At 44.4% G+C, this 19,939-nt stretch overlaps 2 protein-coding genes across 2 annotated transcripts; one reads left to right on the plus strand and one right to left on the minus strand.

Annotated features, from left to right (window-relative positions):
• Positions 1 to 833: 833 nt before the first annotated feature.
• On the minus strand, positions 834 to 9,043 carry LOC109869225 (cytochrome c oxidase subunit 4 isoform 2, mitochondrial-like). Its single transcript, XM_020459211.2, has 5 exons — positions 8,382 to 9,043; positions 2,073 to 2,169; positions 1,536 to 1,700; positions 1,241 to 1,372; positions 834 to 1,132 (listed from the first exon to the last, which is right to left on the minus strand). The coding sequence occupies exons 2-5, from the start codon at positions 2,167 to 2,169 to the stop codon at positions 999 to 1,001; spliced, it is 528 nt and encodes a 175-aa protein (XP_020314800.1). The 5' UTR covers positions 8,382 to 9,043; the 3' UTR covers positions 834 to 998.
• Positions 9,044 to 14,015: 4,972 nt separating this feature from the next.
• LOC116356841 (endo-1,4-beta-xylanase B-like) lies at positions 14,016 to 19,195 on the plus strand. Its single transcript, XM_031803416.1, has 2 exons — positions 14,016 to 17,930; positions 18,512 to 19,195. Exon 1 carries the CDS (start codon positions 15,450 to 15,452, stop codon positions 15,942 to 15,944), a length of 495 nt encoding a protein of 164 aa, XP_031659276.1. The 5' UTR covers positions 14,016 to 15,449; the 3' UTR covers positions 15,945 to 17,930; positions 18,512 to 19,195.
• The last annotated feature ends 744 nt before the right edge of the window (positions 19,196 to 19,939 follow it).

The following is a 19,939-nucleotide window of genomic DNA, read 5'->3' on the forward strand; positions in this document are numbered from 1 at the left end:
GTAATGTTGCTCAGATTATGCATGTATGAACTACACATTGACACATCCAGTCCAAAGTGGGAGGTCTAAAAAAATACTTATTTGTCACCAAAGTACCAGAGCATGTCTTTAAAGCCAAAGTTCCGGTGCATGTCTTTAAAGCCAAAGTATCAGAGCATGTCTTTAAAGCCAAAGTACCAGAGCATGTCTTTAAAGCCAAAGTATCAGAGCATGTCTTTAAAGCCAAAGTATCAGAGCATGTCTTTAAGGCCAAAGTATCGGAGCATGTCTTTAAGGCCAAAGTATCGGAGCATGTCTTTAAGGCCAAAGTATCGGAGCATGTCTTTAAGGCCAAAGTATCGGAGCATGTCTTTAAAGCCAAAGTATCGGAGCATGTCTTTAAGGCCAAAGTATCGGAGCATGTCTTTAAGGCCAAAGTATCAGAGCATGTCTTTAAAGCCAAAGTATCAGAGCATGTCTTTAAAGCCAAAGTATCGGAGCATGTCTTTAAGGCCAAAGTATCGGAGCATGTCTTTAAAGCCAAAGTATCAGAGCATGTCTTTAAGGCCAAAGTATCGGAGCATGTCTTTAAAGCCAAAGTATCGGAGCATGTAAACAGAAGTATACTAGGCTGTGTTTTTTGTTAGTGTTGAGTGTATCTGAACCACAGGGACCACCAAGGCAATTGTATAACCCGCAATACTCACTTCCTTTATGGCCAAACCAGACACAATACTCACTTCCTTTATGGCCAAACCAGACACAATACCACTGGAATGCTAAAGCAGAAATTAGGACAAGCAGCCCATATTGTTAGACATTTTTTCTCAGATAGATGGAGAGAAGAAAGCCAACCGTTTTTTGTAATTTTTTACTTAAACAGTATGGGGATGGATTCAGATGGGTAGCTTGCCACTATGGTGGAAGGAGAGGCTGTTGGCTAAACAGAGGCTCAAGGTGTTGTCAAGTCCAACCGCTCCTCATTTAGGTACAGTATCCCGTCCATTCCATTACTTAATTTACTTCCATTGTTTGTTCTTGTAGTCCCACTTGGCAGAAAAGCCCTCAATTGGGTTGACCCGCATGTCCAGCATCCTCTGGATCTGCTTAGCCTGCCACTCCTCACCAAAAGTGTGAGGTTGAGGTGGGTACACTGTGCGACACAAGGGAGAAAGAGAACAGCAGCTTTGAGGATGGAACATGTGTGATACAGGCTCGAGGAAGTCTATCGAGTTTAGCAATCAACCATGAGAATTCGTACCATAGTGGCCCTGCCAAAACACCACCAGACCAGTGATGCCAAAGAAGATGAACATCCCACCAATCACGGTCTTCCACTCATGGGACGGCTTCTTCATCTCAGGGTAGGTGTGGTTGAACTTCAGCCTGTACACTGGAGAAGGAGGACAGAGAAGGAGAAATATTAAGGGTAGCAGGATGAAAGGCTGTAAAATGAAGGAATGAGACAGTACATTTTCATTTGCTTTGGCAATGTAAACATTCAGTATGTTTCCCATGCCAATAAAGCTTTTTGAAATGAATTGAGAGGGGATTACAGGCTATTTTTTCCTCCTTGGACAGTGCAGTCCATGGCCCCTTCTCCTTCTGTTTCAGACTCTTGTCCTTAGAATCAAGGACATCAATCCATGCTCTGTCTGGCAGAGGGGTGTCCAGACGATCCCAGTACATTGGCTGGGACATGTCCACTTGGTCAGATACCTCTACAGTACAGGAGCGATAGGACACAATATTGATTATGTGAGGGGGAGGTTGAGGTAAAGGGATTTGTAAGGTGGGGTTTAGAGGTTTATAGACGTTAGAGAAGTAGACATTACACTGGGTGATAAGACCTCAGGTCCTTGCGCTTGTAAAACCATTCACCACTTAAAGCCAACAGCGCCATCTGCTGGTAATACATGCAATGGCGCAGTAGGCCATGCCATTTCAAATTCAACTTGCTCGATTAAAATGAGGATTTACACAACAAACTAGGATATGTGTATTGTGATGCATTTTTTGGGGATACATTTATACTGAAAATAAATGTTTTTTCCTACAGACAATTATGCATGCAGTGCCATGTCAAAGAATACCGTGGTGGCTTGACATCCTCGCACCACTGTTGGTCAGTCCCACCACCGCGCGCCTGGAAAACAAGCCCCCGACTCGTCCTGCTGTCAGGTGAAGCATCTGACAGGTGAGGAATAGAGACAGAACAAGATTTATACCTCAACAAAATGTCTCTACATAACTGATCATTCCATCCGGACCCAGTGAGCACCGTCCGACGTCGTTGTCCATGAACGTTGAGGGGCTGAGTAAAAAAGTTTGGGAACCCCTGCTCTGCTGTTCTCTACTGTTGTCCAAACTTGTGAAACATAGACGTCTATATTGGTTCCGACGTTTTAAGCTCTGGCATGCGTCAACAACGTCAGAGCAGGGGAGCAAGATCTGTGTCTTGTTTAGAATAATACCCAGTGTGCTTTGCAAGTGTTCTTTTTTTAAAACATTTACATTTTAGATATTAGCAGACGCTCTTATCCAGAGCAACTTACAGTCAGTACATTCAATTAAAAGGTAGATAAACAACCACATATTAATTACACTAATAGCTCAACAACAACAAAATAACGTTTACGTAACATTCCTGAGAAGTGCGCTGTTGTTTTTTTTCTGTTGGTCCAATCAATTTGATCATGATCATTATCAGATGTTAAAGCTTTTGAAAGTGCATGTGACAGGTAAGAGCAATGATACATATAATATCATGCTTTCTTTATTGACTAGTAGATCAGTTAATGTATGAGTGGTTGAACTTTGTCCATAGAAACAATTAACCAAAAAAATGTATGTATTTTCAGTTTATGCGTCTTTTAGTGGTGATTTCAATGTAATTTCGCTCACTGGGGAGACTCCCTCTTTCATTTTAAAGTGACCAGGTATTTTACAATAAACCAAAACGTATCCTCTGCGCAATGCGGTAAAAACTAAGGTTGATGAAAAAGCCTAGCTTCGTTAGGGACTTCATAGCAAAGCAAGTTAGGCTAAGTAACTACGCTGGTGGAGAGTGGGGTAAGTTGAGCCAAAGGGTTGGTTAAGCTACGCTTTGTTTCTAGCGGGGGGGGGGTCCATTAGAGTAGCAGCAAGGGATGAAACAATATACAATGTCTCTGAAGAGGTACATTCCCACATGAAAAAAATCATATAGTAGTCCGCAAAAACACTAAAAGGGAATACTGTGGTATTTACTGTAGTTTTACGGACAAGTAGTATACTGTAGTATTTATAGTTTACTACAGTCTAAATACTCCAGTAAGAAAAAAAAACTGTAGTATATACTATAGTAATTACTGTAGTGTTTTTTGTGGACTGTAACATACAGTATTATTTACTGTAGTGTTTTTGCGGACATTACAGTTGCATTTTGTGTTTCATTGTCTTTGACATAGCAGTGGGGGATTGTCCTTGAGGAACCCTACTGGACAAAATACCCAGAGCACATTTTCCATAACCTCTAGGTAGGTACGTAGATAAGACTGAGGTCTGAACGTAGCCTGTAGGGAACACAATATATGGTCTATACTTGGCATGTACAGTAGGTTTCTCACTTATGGGTGACACAAATTAGTATATGGGGGAGGGGAATGGGCAGGGTATATGAAAATTGTATATTGTAGTATATACCATAGTAATTACTGCAGTGTTTTTGTGAACATTACTGTAGTATTTACTGTGGTGTTTTGTGGTATGTAGTATACCGTAGTATTTACTATTGTATTCTACAGTATATTACAACATTATATAGTAATTACTACACATGATCGAGGGGTACTACAGTGTGTAGTATAATATGCAATAGTAATCCTGCTCAGTATGAGAGGAACCGCAGGTTCAGACATTTGGTGTATGTGCTTGGCTGAGGAGCCAATGGTGCGAAGCTACCATCTGTGGGATTATGACTGAACGCCTCTAAATCAGAATCCCCCCTAAACGTAATGATACTCTACAGTATACTACAGTTTAATGCAGTGTACTGTAATATTCTATTGTAAACTGTAGTTTTTTTAATGTGGGTTTACAAAAAAACAAAAAACATGTAACTTTGCGATAGAGAGGCTATGATATAGTAGCATAGGCACACAAGAGCTGTGTTCAAATACTCATACTAACTGCACTAACCATAAATGGGACGTAAATTGAGTATGTAGTATGCGTATTAGTCATAGTATGGATATAGTTAGCATGCCAAAAGTTCCCGGATGTCGTACTAAATTCACCAAAATACAAAGTATACAAGCAATGGACACTATTTCCGTGCTCTTAGGGCCCATAATGCAATTCTTCAGAAAATGGGCGTGGCTTCACAACATTTTCAGATGTGAAGAAAATGGCAGAAAATATGCAGCAGAAGTCCAAAGAGAGAGGATACAAATTCATTGCTTTAACTAATTATGACAAATGTTAAGAAGATGTTGAGCACTGTAATAATGTAATGATTTTTCAAAATAAGTTACGTTATACATTTTGTTGGCTGACAATTTGTTTTTACGAACCACATTACAGCAGAATATACCGGGTAAGTTGCCTACTAGTACATCAAACTTGCCAGTATATTTACTTTATACTATCTAACTAACTACCCAATGTTTGTTGACTTGATTATTCACGTCATTCATAGCTTAGCGAAGTGGTCCGTTCATAAATTCGCTCTGGCACCACACTCCCAGGGCCCTCACCTCCTCCCTGTAGGCTGTCTCATCATTGTTGGTAATCAGGCCTACTACTGTAGTGTCGTCTGCAAACTTGATGATTGAGTTGGAGGTTTGCATGGCCACGCAGTCATGGGTGAACAGGGAGTACAGGAGGGGGCTGAGCACGTACACGTGTGGGGCCCCTGTGTTCCTACCTTCACCACCTGGGGTGCGGCCCGTCAGGAAGTCCAGGACCCAGTTGAACAGGGCGGGGTTCAGACCCAGGGCTTTGATCTTAATGATGAGCTTGGAGGGTACTATGTTGTTGAATGCTGAGCTATAGTCAATAAACAGCATTCTTACATACAGTAGAAGTCAGAAGTTTACATACACTTAGGTTGGAGTCATTAAAACTCCACAAATGTTTTGTTAACAAACTATAGTTTGGGCAAGTCGGTCGGGACATCTACTGTGTGCATAACACAAGTCATTTTTCCAACAATTGTTTACAGACAGATTATTTCACTTATAATTCACTGTATCACAATTCCAGTGGGTCAGAAGTTTACATACACTAAGTTGACTGTGCCTTCAAAACAGCTTAGAAAATTCCAGAAAATGATGCCATGGCTTTAGATGCTTCTGATAGGCTAATTGACATAATTTGAGTCAATTGGAGATGTACCTGTGGATGTATTTCAAGGCCTACCTTCAAACTCAGTGCCTCTTTGCTTGACATCATGGGAAAATCAAAAGAAATCAACCAAGACCTCAGAAAAAAAATTGTAGACCTCCACAAGTCTGGTTCATCCTTGGGAGCAATTTCCAAACGCCTGAAGGTACCACGTTCATCTGTACAAACAATAGTATGCAAGTATAAACACCATGGGACCATGCAGCCGTCATACCGGTCAGGAAGGAGACGTGTTCTGTCTCCTAGAGATTAATGTACTTTGGAGCGAAAAGTACAAATCAATCGCAGAACAACAGCAAAGGACCTTGTGAAGATGCTGGAGGAAACAGGTATAAAAGTATCTATATCCACAGTAAAACGAGTCCTATATCGACATAACCTGAAAGGCCGCTCCAAAACCGCCATAAAAAAGCCAGACTATGGTTTGCAACTGCACATGGGGACAAAGATCGTACTTTTTGGAGAAATGTCCTCTGGTCTGATGAAACAAAAATACAACTGTTTGGCCATAATGACCAACGACCACCGTTATGTTTGGAGGAAAAGGGGGAGGCTGCAAGTCGAAGAACACCATCCCAACCATGAAGCACGGGGGTGGCAGTATCATGTTGTGGGGGTGCTTTGCTGCACAAGGGACTGGTGCACAACACAAAATAGATGGCATCACGAGAAAGGAAAATGATGTGGATATATTGAAGCAACATCTCAAGACATCAGTCAGGAAGTTAAAGCTTGGTTGCAAATGGGTCTTCCAAATGGACAATGACCCCAAGCATACTTCCAAAGTTGTGGCAAAATGTCTTAAGGACAACAAAGTCAAGGTAGTGGAGTGGCCATCACAAAGCTCTGACCTCAAACCCATAGAAAATTTGTGGGCAGAACGTAAAAAGCATGTGCGAGCAAGGAGGCCTACAAACCTGACTCAGTTACACCAGCTCTGTCAGGAGGAATGGGGCCAACATTCAATATTAAAAATATTATTCTGACGTTTCACATCCTTAAAATAAAGTAGTGATCCTAACTGACCTAAAACAGAATATTTACTAGGATTAAATTGTGAGGAATTGTGACAAACTGAGTTTAAATGTATTTAGCTAAGGTGTATGTAAACGTCCGACTTCAACTGTAGGTATTCCTCTTGTCCAGATGAGATAGGGTCGTGTGCAGTGTGATGGTGATTGCATCGTATGTGGATCTATTGGTAAGCAAATTGGAGTGGGTCTAGGGTGTCAGGTAAGGTAGAGGTGATGTGATCCTTGACTAGTCTCTCAAAGCACTTCATGATGACAGAAGCGATAGTCAATTAGTTCCGTTAACTTTGCTTTCTTGGGTACAGGAAAAATCGTGGACACGACGAAGTAGTATTAATTAACACAACGAAGCAGTATTAACACGACGAAGCAGTATGAACACTATGAAGCAATATGAACACGACTGTTATGATATGAACACGACGAAGCAGTATGAACACTATGAAGCAATATGAACACGACGAAGCAGTATGAACAGGATGAAGCAGTATGAACATTATGAAGCAGTATTAACACGACGAAACAGTATTAACACGACGAAACAGTATGAACACGACGAAGCAGTATTTTAACAAGCAAAAACAGAATCTCTAGGCTTTGCAAAAAAATAAAATAAAATTAACAAAATGCTGAATTGGCTTAGTCTTGTTTTTTATGTTTTAGAAAAACAACATAACTCACAGCCTATCCTAACATTACACGGCCTAATGTTATTAGCTATCTACCGGATATTTACAGTGTATCATTGCTATGCACCATTGCCATTTCTACAGTGTATCATTACGTTACATAGCGGTGTGCATCATCAGTGGACTAATCACAGGCTGTTACTTGGCCTAACGTTGTTATAATGTTTTCCTAGCTAGCGCACGTTAACTTACAGTGTGCCATTGCTATGCATAACCTACTGTCAATTTACCACTGGGGAAGGAATCGTCCATTTCAAATGACGAACTGTTCATTGCCTGGTTTGGACTTGCAGCAGCAGGCACCGGATCGTCTCTGACGATATGTCCACAGGTCCGACTGGGTTGGTTGTGAGTCAATGGTAGCGTCAATAATGTCAAAGCATTAACAGTTGTCTTTTCATCCGCCGCGCGTCCAGACCTTCAATTAAATGTAGCCTACTGTGAGCGTTATTATAATTTAAAAAAATCTTTGCCCTACACCGGTCTGCATTGCTTAAATAGCCTTTTGCTCCCATACATTCACAAATGTTTCCCATACGTTTGTTTGACAATTCCGCATTGATACTCTCAGCTCCCCAGATCTCCAGCAAGGTCTCCATTTCACATACAGTCCACGTCGCCCCTTTGCCCTCTCTCTCTCTCTCTCTATCTCTCTCTCACACACACACACACACACACACACACACACACACACACACACACACACCAGCAAGGAACATTTTTGGAAACTGGCAGTTGGTCAACATCAGCAGCCATGTCGCCACGTCTAAATGATCTCCACACACAGACGGACAGACAAACAGACACAGACCATTATACATTTATGAGACACACTTTGAGACATTTATGCAAAATCATTTGTGCAGACATATTTTTTTATCAAGGAGTACAGTGTGATTTGTTCTCCAAATCTGGAGTTGTGTCTGTCTTTTAATGCACAATTGTTTACAAATGAAACTTGTGGAGAATTGAGTTAACACATAGGGCATTGGCCGACTAATAGCCTAATGCCTCATTTCAAAAGGCATTGAGAGATATTACAATTATGTGTATCCAAATACAGAATTGCATACCATTAACACAATCCATTTTCCTCTCTCAACAGCCTGACGAGGAATAGAACCAATGCTCATGCCTTGGTTTGTAGAAGGCTCTGTCTACACATTCTGTGTTAGAAGTCTAGAGACCCCTCTCAACCTTCCAAAGGGTATAAATACCCCTCCCAACCCAGCCCCTGTCTGACCCAAATAACTAGTCCTCTCTGACCCCAAAGGTTCTGAAGTCATCGGGTACTCACATTTGTCCTGAGAGAGTGGACCTTGAAGAAAAACAATATGGACAAAAAAAGTTCACCCACTCTTCAGCGATTGCCTGCTTTGGAGCACTGTTGCTGTGTCTCAGCTTTGGCTCTTGGTGAGAAAATGGGAGGGCTAAAGTCAGGGAGGGGGTGTGTGAGAGCTTAGAGAGACTAAACCAGTAAATAATCTGAGAAAGCATGTGACACTGCTGGCAGACTAGAGCACTGTAAAATATATATATTATACTTTTCTCCTTTCCACCTTCACAGATCTTACAGAGAACTCCATTGGGACAGAAACAGGGAGCCTCTGGAATGCAGAAAGGGTCACTTTAGGTCAGTTTTATTATATGAACGAGGGATCTTAGAAAATAGTTACTTTAACAGTGAAGAGGAAATGGAAAAAGATCTCTAGAGAGAGAGAGAAAGAGACCGAGAGAGGTCGTGTGAAAGGTTGAACGAGAGAGACCAAGAGAGGGTAGAGAAAAAGAGTGAGATGTGAACCTCGGTATTTCGGGAGGAAGAGTGGGTGTTAGAAAAAGTGAAAAAGACCAGATAGGATCAAGTTCCGACCTGGTTTAGGTTTAGGACCCGAACCACCATAACCCCTGACAGTTGTTTGGCTGCTGGTATGTGATCCACAGGAGGGAAACCAACGGTGTGGGCGCTGAGGGGAGAGGAGGGGGAGTGACAAGAGCGGTTGGTTAAGGACTCCACAGTACTGTATGCTGTTTAGCAAGCAAATGTAGACAGCAGCTCTTAACTCAGAGGCACCTGTCTCTCTCTCTCTCTCTCTCTCTCTCTCTCACACACACACACACACACACACACACACACACACACACACACACACACACACACACACACACACACACACACACACACACACACACACACACACACACACACACTCACTTGACCAGCATGAACATATTAATAAGCTGCAGGCGATTGTACCAGGTTGCTTTATTAGGTTAAGGTCAATGTTAGCATAAAGTACACCCACTTTGGGAGCACAATTGACCTACCTATTTCAGCAGAACATGGTAAAGAAATGACTGAAGTACTAACAGCCAGATTCTTGTAGTAGGAGGTTTTAACACAGAGCAGTGCAATGGATTCGGACAGTCTGTTAAAGAGTAACTTCCCTCTGATAAACAGTGTTTTTTCTGGTACATTACGTAACCAGTCCACTTTACTTGGACAAACCCTCTTACTGCTTCTTCGATATCTTCATGGTTTGTATATATATAAAACTACATTCAATCTGCTTGCCGATCTTTCACCAGCACAGGACTAAGTATATTTGGCTGCAACGGTAGACCTGAATAAATCTACAGTATGTAGTTGGATGTATTCCTTTCAGCAGTGGTGGAAAAAGTACCCAATTGTCATACTTGAGTAAAAGTAAAGATACCTTAATAGAAAAGTGACCCAGTAAAATAAGTATTTGTTTGGTAAAAGTCTAAATGTTTTTGGTTTTAAATATGCTTAAATATCAAAAGTAAAAGTATAAATCATTTCACATTCCTTATATTAAGCAAACCAGAAGGCACAAATTTCTTGTTGTTGTTTTTTTAACGGATAGCCAGGGGCACTCTCCAACACCCATCATCATTTACAAACAAAGAAATTGTGTTTAGTGAGTCTTCCAGATCAGAGGCAGTAGGGATGACCAGGGATGTTCTCTGTTTAGTGAGTCCTCCAGATCAGAGGCAGTAGGGATGACCAGGGATGTTCTCTGTTTAGTGAGTCCTCCAGATCAGAGGCAGTAGGGATGACCAGGGATGTTCTCTGTTTAGTGAGTCCACCAGATCAGAGACAGTAGGGATGACCAGGGATGTTCTCTGTTTAGTGAGTCCTCCAGATCAGAGACAGTAGGGATGACCAGGGATGTTCTCTGTTTAGTGAGTCCTCCAGATCAGAGACAGTAGGGATGACCAGGGATGTTCTCTTGATAAGTGCGTGAATTGGACCATTTTCCTGTCAAAATGTAATGAGTACTTTCTACCTCTAGTTCTTAGCCCATTCCTGTAGCCCAAACCACCAGCTTTAACTCCTTCCATGTTCACAGTTCTTTAAATTCCTTAAATTAAGCACAGCAGACTGCACAATTGTCTTGTTTTTTAAATTCATGGATAGCACACTCCAACACTAAGACATTATTTACAAATTCATTATTTGTGCTTAGTGAGTCTGCCAGATCAGAGACAGGGGATGACCAGGGATGTTCTCTTGATAAGTGTGTGAATTGAACCATTTCCTGCTAAGCATTCAAAATGTAATGAATAACTTTTGGGTGTCAGGGAAAATGTATCAAGTAAAAAGTACAGTTGTTTCCTTTAGGAATGTAGTGAAGTAAAAGTAGTCAAATATTTAAATAGTAAAGTAAAGTTCAGATATCCCACAAAAACGACTTAAGTAGAACTTTGAAGTATTTTTACTTAAGTAGTTTACACCACAGCCTTTCAGTGCTACAACTCATAGTACAGTCCCACTGGGCACACGCTGGTTTAATCCATGTTGTTTCCATTTTATTTCTACGAAATTACGTTGAATAGACGTAATAGACTGTGCCCAGTTGGTTATATTATTATGCACCAACAAACGTGTGCTGCAGACCAATGGTTCTTCGAAATACAAAATGGCTAAGAAGTGAAAAAGTTCAGCTAGTTACTATTGGTGAACCCCACCACCACCAACTTGCCCCGGGGGCTTTCCGTTGTCACGTGTTGCTGACGAAACTCCGATAACGACCAGTTAGTGGCGATGGGATCAATAAACCCATCAACTTCGGGACACACTCGTGAATAGAATGATGCAATTTATGTCCCCAATTTTAATAAAACGAGAATGACATTTGAATTGCCAAATCCGCCTGGGGTTTTACACGATATTAACCCTTCCTCAGCTTTGGGATATTTGTGCAAATGAACGCAAAAATGGAGCGGCGAGAGGAAGGTGGGTATTTTGAATTCAGACGACAGCTACTCAATAGTGGCGCAATTGTGTGGTTGCCACATTTAGGCACAAGGTGGCAGCATGTACATAACTTCAGAATCAATAGTATCGCCTTGGATTATTGGTGAAGTGCTGTAGGTTTATCAAGTAGGTCTAAAATGGATATAGCCTTTTTCTGTTTAAGTATATTTAAAACCAAATAATTTTACTCAAGTAGTATTTTACTGGGTGACTTTCACTTTTGAAAGTCATTTTTTTAATGTTCTTTTGTGGTATTGACTGTACGTTTGTTTAAGTGGAATTCTGTGTTGTTGTTTGTGTCGAACTGCTTTGCTTTATCTTGGCCAGGTCGCAGTTGTAAATGAGAACTTGTTCTCAACTGGCCTACCTGGTTAAATAAAGGTGAAATAAATTTAAAAAATACAATTCTATTAAGGTATCTTTACGCTGGGAGGACATTATCATAACAGCTGGGAGGACATTATCATAACAGCTGGGAGGACATTCCCATAACAACTGGGAGGACATTACCATAACAGCTGAGAGGACATTACCATAACAGCTGGGAGGACAAGACATAGAGCTGACATAAATGTCACAGGCCGTGGACCCCTCCAACAAACACCCCCAAACAGGGCGGCACATGTCCCCTTGATTCATTCATGAAAATTAAGTACATGCCCTGACGGTGCACACATCCACCCCCAAGTCGATGCCCCTATTGTCGGTCGATGCCCCACATCCACCACACCCCCAAGTCGATGCCCCTATTGTCGGTCGATGCCCCACATCCACCACACCCCCAAGTCGATGCCCCTATTGTCGGGTCGATGCTCCACATCCACCACACCCCAAGTCGATGCCCCTATTGTCGATCGATACCCCCAAGTCGATGCCCCTATTGTCGATCGATGCCCCACATCCACCACACCCCCAAGTCGATGCCCCTATTGTCGATCGATGCCCCACATCCACCACACCCCCAAGTCGATGCCCCTATTGTCGATCGATACCCCCAAGTCGATGCCCCTATTGTCGGTCGATGCCCCACATCCACCACACCCCCAAGTCGATGCCCCTATTGTCGGTCGATGCCCCACATCCACCACACCCCCAAGTCGATGCCCCTATTGTCGGGTCGATGCCCTACATCCACCACACCCCAAGTCGATGCCCCTATTGTCGATCGATACCCCCAAGTCGATGCCCCTATTGTCGATCGATGCCCCACATCCACCACACCCCCAAGTCGATGCCCCTATTGTCGATCGATGCCCCACATCCACCACACCCCCAAGTCGATGCCCCTATTGTCGATCGATACCCCCAAGTCGATGCCCCTATTGTCGATCGATGCCCCACATCCACCACACCCCCAAGTCGATGCCCCTATTGTCGATCGATGCCCCACATCCACCACACCCCCAAGTCGATGCCCCTATTGTCGGTAGATGCCCCACATCCACCACACCCCCAAGTCGATGCCCCTATTGTCGGTCGATGCCCCACATCCACCACACCCCCAAGTCGATGCCCCTATTGTCGGTCGATGCCCCACATCCACCACACCCCCAAGTCGATGCCCCTATTGTCGGTCGATGCCCCACATCCACCACACCCCCAAGTCGATGCCCCTATTGTCGATCGATGCCCCACATCCACCACACCCCCAAGTCGATGCCCCTATTGTCGGTAGATGCCCCACATCCACCACACCCCCAAGTCGATGCCCCTATTGTCGGTCGATGCCCCACATCCACCACACCCCCAAGTCGATGCCCCTATTGTCGGTCGATGCCCCACACCCCCAAGTCGATGCCCCTATTGTCGGTCGATGCCCCTATTTCTGTATAAGCCCTTGGGTTTCCAACCTGCACACAGTTATTTGGTTTTCATCTGTATTGTCGTCTATCACTTGTTTTCTTTCGAGAAATGTTTTATTTTACCTTTATTTAACCAGGCAAGTCAGTTAAGAACACATTCTTATTTACAATGACAGCCTAGGAACAGTGGGTTAACTGCCTTGTTCAGGGGACCAGTGGGTTAACTGCCTTGTTCAGGGGAACAGTGGGTTAACTGCCTTGTTCAGGGGAACAGTGGGTTAACTGCCTTGTTCAGGGGACCAGTGGGTTAACTGCCTTGTTCAGGGGACCAGTGGGTTAACTGCCTTGTTCAGGGGACCGGTGGGTTAACTGCCTTGTTCAGGGGACCAGTGGGTTAACTGCCTTGTTCAGGGGACCAGTGGGTTAACTGCCTTGTTCAGGGGACCAGTGGGTTAACTGCCTTGTTCAGGGGAACAGTGGGTTAACTGCCTTGTTCAGGGGACCAGTGGGTTAACTGCCTTGTTCAGGGGACCAGTGGGTTAACTGCCTTGTTCAGGGGAACAGTGGGTTAACTGCCTTGTTCAGGGGAACAGTGGGTTAACTGCCTTGTTCAGGGGACCAGTGGGTTAACTGCCTTGTTCAGGGGACCAGTGGGTTAACTGCCTTGTTCAGGGGACCAGTGGGTTAACTGCCTTGTTCAGGGGAACAGTGGGTTAACTGCCTTGTTCAGGGGAACAGTGGGTTAACTGCCTTGTTCAGGGGAACAGTGGGTTAACTGCCTTGTTCAGGGGAACAGTGGGTTAACTGCCTTGTTCAGGGGAACAGTGGGTTAACTGCCTTGTTCAGGGGCAGAACGACACCTCATCATCACACATTGTGTAATGTTCACTATATCCAGCATGCAGCAAATTAACACGGCTTCTTTTTTTTATCTCCATTTAGGAGAAGCTGATGGAGAAACACTGTAGGCAGCATTCCAGAGACAGGACACATCAGGTCTCTATAGTCACTGTAGGCAGCATCCCAGAGACAGGACACATCAGGTCTCTATAGTCACTGTAGGCAGCATCCCAGAGACAGGACACATCAGGTCTCTATAGTCACTGTAGGCAGCATTCCAGAGACAGGACACATCAGGTCTCTATAGTCACTGTAGGCAGCATCCCAGAGACAGGACACATCAGGTCTCTATAGTCACTGTAGGCAGCATTCCAGAGACAGGACACATCAGGGGTCTATTGTCAGAGACAGAACAGATCAGATCTCTATAGTCAGAGACAGAACACATCAGGGGTCTATTGTCAGAGACAGAACAGATCAGATCTCTATAGTCAGAGACAGAACACATCAGGGCTATATTGTCAGAGACAGAACAGATCAGATCTCTATAGTCAGAGACAGAACACATCAGGGGTCTGGAGTCAGTGTAGGCAGCATCCCAGAGTCAGAGCACATCAGGGTTCTATACTCAGAGACAGAACACATCAGGGCTCTGTAGTCAGTGTATGGGCTATTGATCTTCTTCCACACATCAGTGTAGTCTGCTTCCTCAGTCAGCCATGGGAATCAGGATGTTTTATCAGACTGTACAGAACATTCTCCTGCTAATGTATGTGGGTCGAAGAAGAGTGGAGGCCCAGCCTATCTCTTGGCGCAGCTTTAACTCAGGCTGCCATGGTGGCCCCTACATGTCCAGACTCGCTGGGCTGTCTCGTCTCTGCTGTAGAGCTTGTGCGCTGACGCGGGCTCCCTGGCTCTGGCAGGACAGCACCGTCCCCTCCAGTGAAGCCCTGAGGCAAAATGGGTAAGTGGGTCAGATTCCCATCGTGGGCACTCCAAGGCTGCTGCTGCTGTGTGCTGTTTTTGGGGTTGTCGCTTCCCTGGCGCTGCTTCACAGGGGAAACCAATGAGGAGAGGAGAGGAGGATGTGTCCCTGGATAACGATGATCCAATGAGGAGAGGAGGATGTGTCCCTGGATAATGATGATCCAATGAGGAGAGGAGGATGTGTCCTTGGATAACGATGAACCAATGAGGAGGGGAGAGGAGGATGTGTCCCTGGATAATGATGAACCAATGAGGAGAGGAGGATGTGTCCCTGGATAACGATGAACCAATGAGGAGGGGAGAGGAGGATGTGTCCCTGGATAATGATGAACCAATGAGGAGAGGAGGATGTGTCCCTGGATAACGATGAACCAATGAGGAGGGGAGAGGAGGATGTGTCCCTGGATAATGATGAACCAATGAGGAGGGGGATGCGTCCCTGGATAACGATGAACCAATGAGGAGGGGAGAGGAGGATGTGTCCCTGGATAACGATGAACCAACGTGCCCCGGAGGAGAGGGGGATGTGTCCCTGGATAACGATGAACCAACGTGCCACGGAGGAGAGGGGGATGTGTCCCTGGATAACGATGAACCAACGTGCCCCGGAGGAGAGGGGGATGTGTCCCTGGATAATGATGAACCAACGTGCCCCGGAGGAGAGGGGGATGTGTCCCTGGATAACGATGAACCAACGTGCCCCGGAGGAGAGGGGGATGTGTCCCTGGATAACGATGAACCAACGTGCCCCGGAGGAGAGGGGGATGTGTCCCTGGATAACGATGAACCAACGTGCCCCGGAGGAGAGGGGGATGTGTCCCTGGATAACGATGAACCAACGTGCCCCGGAGGAGAGGGGGATGTGTCCCTGGATAACGATGAACCAACGTGCCCCGGAGGAGAGGGGGATGTGTCCCTGGATAACGTTGAACCAACGTGGAATAGACGTTGAATTGACGTCTGTGCCCAGTGGGCCTGCAGAATGTGGTTTTGCTCCGTACCAGATTAGCCTATGGTTTCTCATGGATTTTTAATAACGTGCCATTACATTACATCGTATTACATCACACGGCAATAAAAATATACAACATTAAGAGCTATAAAACTTCAGCACCAAATCAACCAAATTCGTCTCTAAGTAAAAAGCGGCAGTTGAACTTGCCAGGGACTTTTTTCTTCAGTCTTTAGTATTCCAGAGGAGTTGGTCTCTGCAGGATTGTGGCCGTTGCCAGGGCAGCGTATAGGGGCCATTCTGTGCATGGCCTCAGAGTTTGGGGGCCTTCCTTTGGATGTCGAAGAGTGTCCTGCGCCTCTGACTAATCACCTGGGACACAATGCAGGGAGAAGGGACCAGAGGGTCTGGGGCAATGTTCGAATTAACTTTATCCCAATGAATCTACAGGACAAAAACCCCATTCTGTCACTCTTTGTTTTTAAAAGGGTTCAGTGAAGGAAATGTGGTGGAAATGAATCAGGTTTAATCTAATTAGAAGTAATGGATTGCTTTAAAGTGAGGCAGGAATGTTGAAAAGTCACTGGTGTTTCCTTCTGCACCCTCTAGGTACTGATGATCTAGACCAGGATGCCACCACAGACCAGGATGCCACCACAGACCAGGATGCCACCACAGACCAGGATGCCACCACAGACCAGGATGCCACCACAGGTCAGGATGCCCCTACAGGCCAGGATGCCACCACAGACCAGGATGCCACCACAGACCAGGATGCCACCACAGGTCAGGATGCCACCACAGACCAGGATGCCACCACAGACCAGGATGCCAACACAGGCCAGGATGCCACCACAGGTCAGGATGCCCCTACGGGCCAGGATGCCACCACAGACACAAATCAATCTACTCCTAGCCACATGTTGGCATCTCCCACGCACCACACATGAAGGAATAAATGAGAGGCTGGAAAATAACCAGGAATTCTCTGTGGAATGTTGTTAGATCACGGTTTGAGACAGGTGACCTAGAGAGAGATCAGGAGGTTGGGAAAGGCAGAAAAGTGCCTAGGGTGTTAGGTGCTATGCAGGCTAGAATGGAAAGACACTTCCACTGTACGTGTTGCATGATATTGATTCATTTTGTATCTCAATGATGAAATTGTTCACATGTTGGACTGGTTACTGGCATAGTGAAATCCTCAAGGAATACATGAGTGAAACAGCCTTCTTGGTCAATGGCACTGTCCCTCAACTGACGGCCCGTGTGACAATTTGGTTTTGTTTGTCCCCCATGTTGTTTGAGCAAAAACATTTTAATTTTATTTATTTATTTGTATTGTTGGACTTTAAAGACTGTAAAAACACCAGAAAAACAGGTTCAAGTGAATGAGAGACCAGATGCTGCTAGAGGTGGCGTTAGAGGGCCAGTAGTCTTCCCTCTGGTCTAAGGAGATCTAAATGCCCCACTGCAGTGAAGGGGACATTGCCCTGTGTAGGGTGCTGTCTTTGGGATGCTAAACAAGCATCCTGACTCTGTGGTCATTCAACATCCCATGACTCTAAGTGTACTGTAGGGGTGTCATGGCAAAATTCCATCATGGCCACCTAATTATTCTTCTCATTCCTAACTGGCATATATCACTCACCTGTGTGGTGAGCAGTCCTATCTCTACAGTCCTATCTCTGCAGTCCTATCTCTGCAGTCCTATCTCTACAGTCCTATCTCTGCAGTCCTATCTCTACAGTCCTATCTCTACAGTCCTATCTCTGCAGCTTCAGGGCAAAGACATTATCTCTGATCTATTATTCATTTAAATATTCATTATTCATCATAATTCATGATTTGGTTAAGTGCTCTTATGCATGAGGCCACCACTTTGTTCCTTACGGCAGCACCTTGACTCCTGCCAAACATGCATGGAATCATCTGTCCCAGATCAAAGGAGGATGGAGAGAGTGAAAGAGAGGAGTGGGGGATCGTGGGGTAAGTGTTCTGGTGAGGGAGGGAAGGAGGGAGGGAGGTAGGGGTTAACGATAACGGAGGGGGGTGATCATTATATATATTTTTCAGGGCCCCTTTTGTGTCCATGGGTTCTGAACCCTGTCTCAGCTGAACGACTCAGTAATGAGCGTGTGTTTCTGTGTGTGTGTGTGTCAGGGCAGATCAACAGTTTGAGGGGGAGTATGTTAGCGTGCTTGGGGGTTAGGTAACCTCACAGAGATTGAACACAAAAATCCCCGGCGCATGCCAGTCTGACCTCCGACCTGAGGCGTTTTGGCACAGATTTGTGCTCATGTCAGACGTCACCCTGGCACAGTCTTTAGTTGTTTTACATGTATCAGTCTTCGTAGGCAGTCACCCTTTATGCAAATATAATTATGATAAGAATCACTGACTCAAGTTCAATAGAAATTCCTAGAAATGTATTTGATGGGATTCTGTTTTTAATGTTTTGCACCTCTAAATATATATATATTTTTAAACTTTAGTTGACATTGCAGGTATAGATTGTAGCGATGTAGATCTTTACCCATAACTATCTTAATAACTGTACTTGTCTTCAGGTTCCCCTCTGCATGTCTGAAGGCTCCTGAAGGCCCTAGTGGGAAACCTGCTGCCTACCAGCTGTACTGTACATCTCCATCTGTCGCAACTCTGATCGCCTGACCCTAAACTGACAGGACCTTGACCTTCAACCCTAGTGACAAGCAGGCCTGGGGAACCTGGGAGGGTGTGTCTTCTGGCGCCAATACCCCTTGTTAAGTTTTCAGATGTAAAATTCTTAAGTCCCCAAAAAACCTTTCTGACGCAACCACAATAATGTCCAGTTTGTTATGACTTCATTGAGGCTTGTGTTTGTTCAACTTATAACTGTGGCAAATGAACGCAACAAAAATCCACCTTTTTAAACACACAGGGTATCTTTTGTCTGGCAGCAAACATTTCCTACAGGCTGTGGTGTATCCACTACTACCATATCTTCACTAGCATCACTTGTTTTCTCAGTTATTTTAATATCTCCTCCGCATAGGACATTCGATCGACCTCTCTAACGTTTGCCACATCTCCTCCACCCTTCCAGGAACTCAGGATCGTGATCAACCACCACAATTGCAACACTGTCGTCCTTCTACACACCGTTCTTCAGTATACTGCAGTTCATCTGAACACACTTGAATCAAATCAAAATCCAATCCAATTTGTATTTGTCACATGCGCCGGATACAACAGGTGTAGACCTTACCGTGAAATGCTTATGCACAAGACCTTTAACCAACAGGTGTAGACCTTACCGTGAAATGCTTATGCACAAGACCTTTAACCAACAGGTGTAGACCTTACTGTGAAATGCTTATGCACAAGACCTTTAACCAACAGGTGTAGACCTTACCGTGAAATGCTTACGCACAAGCCCTTAACCAACAGGTGTAGACCTTACCGTGAAATGCTTACGCACAAGACCTTAACCAACAGGTGTAGACCTTACCGTGAAATGCTTACGCACAAGACCTTTAACCAACAATGTAGTTCAAGAAAAATAGGTAAGAAAATATTTACTAAATAAACTAAAGTTTAAAAAATTTAATCAATCAAGAGTAACACAAGAAATTGTATGTTACAATGTGGAGGCTATATACAGGGTGTTACGGTACAGAGTCAATGTGGAGACTACACAGGGGGTACCAGTACCAAGTCAATGTGGAGACTATATACAGGGTGTTACGGTACAGAGTCAATGTGGAGACTATATACAGGGTGTTACGGTACAGAGTCAATGTGGAGACTATACACAGGGGGTACCAGTACCAAGTCAATGTGGAGACTATATACAGGGTGTTACGGTACAGAGTCAATGTGGAGACTATATACAGGGTGTTACGGTACAGAGTCAATGTGGAGACTATATACAGGGGGTACCAGTACAGAGTCAATGTGGAGGCTATATACAGGGGGTACCAGTACAGAGTCAATGTGGAGACTATATACAGGGT

The sequence above is a fragment of the Oncorhynchus kisutch genome, linkage group LG24, assembly GCF_002021735.2.
Source record: "Oncorhynchus kisutch isolate 150728-3 linkage group LG24, Okis_V2, whole genome shotgun sequence".
NCBI classification, from domain to species: Eukaryota; Metazoa; Chordata; class Actinopteri; order Salmoniformes; family Salmonidae; genus Oncorhynchus; species Oncorhynchus kisutch.

What these genes read in the sequence shown, in the direction of transcription:
- LOC109869225 (XM_020459211.2), bottom strand. Translation starts at nt 2,169, where the DNA reads ATGCTTCACCTGACAGCAGGACGAGTCGGGGGCTTGTTTTCCAGGCGC. An exon ending in GAGGATGTCAAGCCACCACG is followed by an intron (nt 1,701 to 2,072) that starts GTATTCTTTGAC and finishes CCTGTACTGTAG; the next exon opens with AGGTATCTGACCAAGTGGAC. An exon ending in GTTTTGGCAGGGCCACTATG is followed by an intron (nt 1,133 to 1,240) that starts GTACGAATTCTC and finishes TGTGTCGCACAG; the next exon opens with TGTACCCACCTCAACCTCAC.
- LOC116356841 (XM_031803416.1), top strand. Translation starts at nt 15,450, where the DNA reads ATGAGGAGGGGAGAGGAGGATGTGTCCCTGGATAACGATGAACCAACG.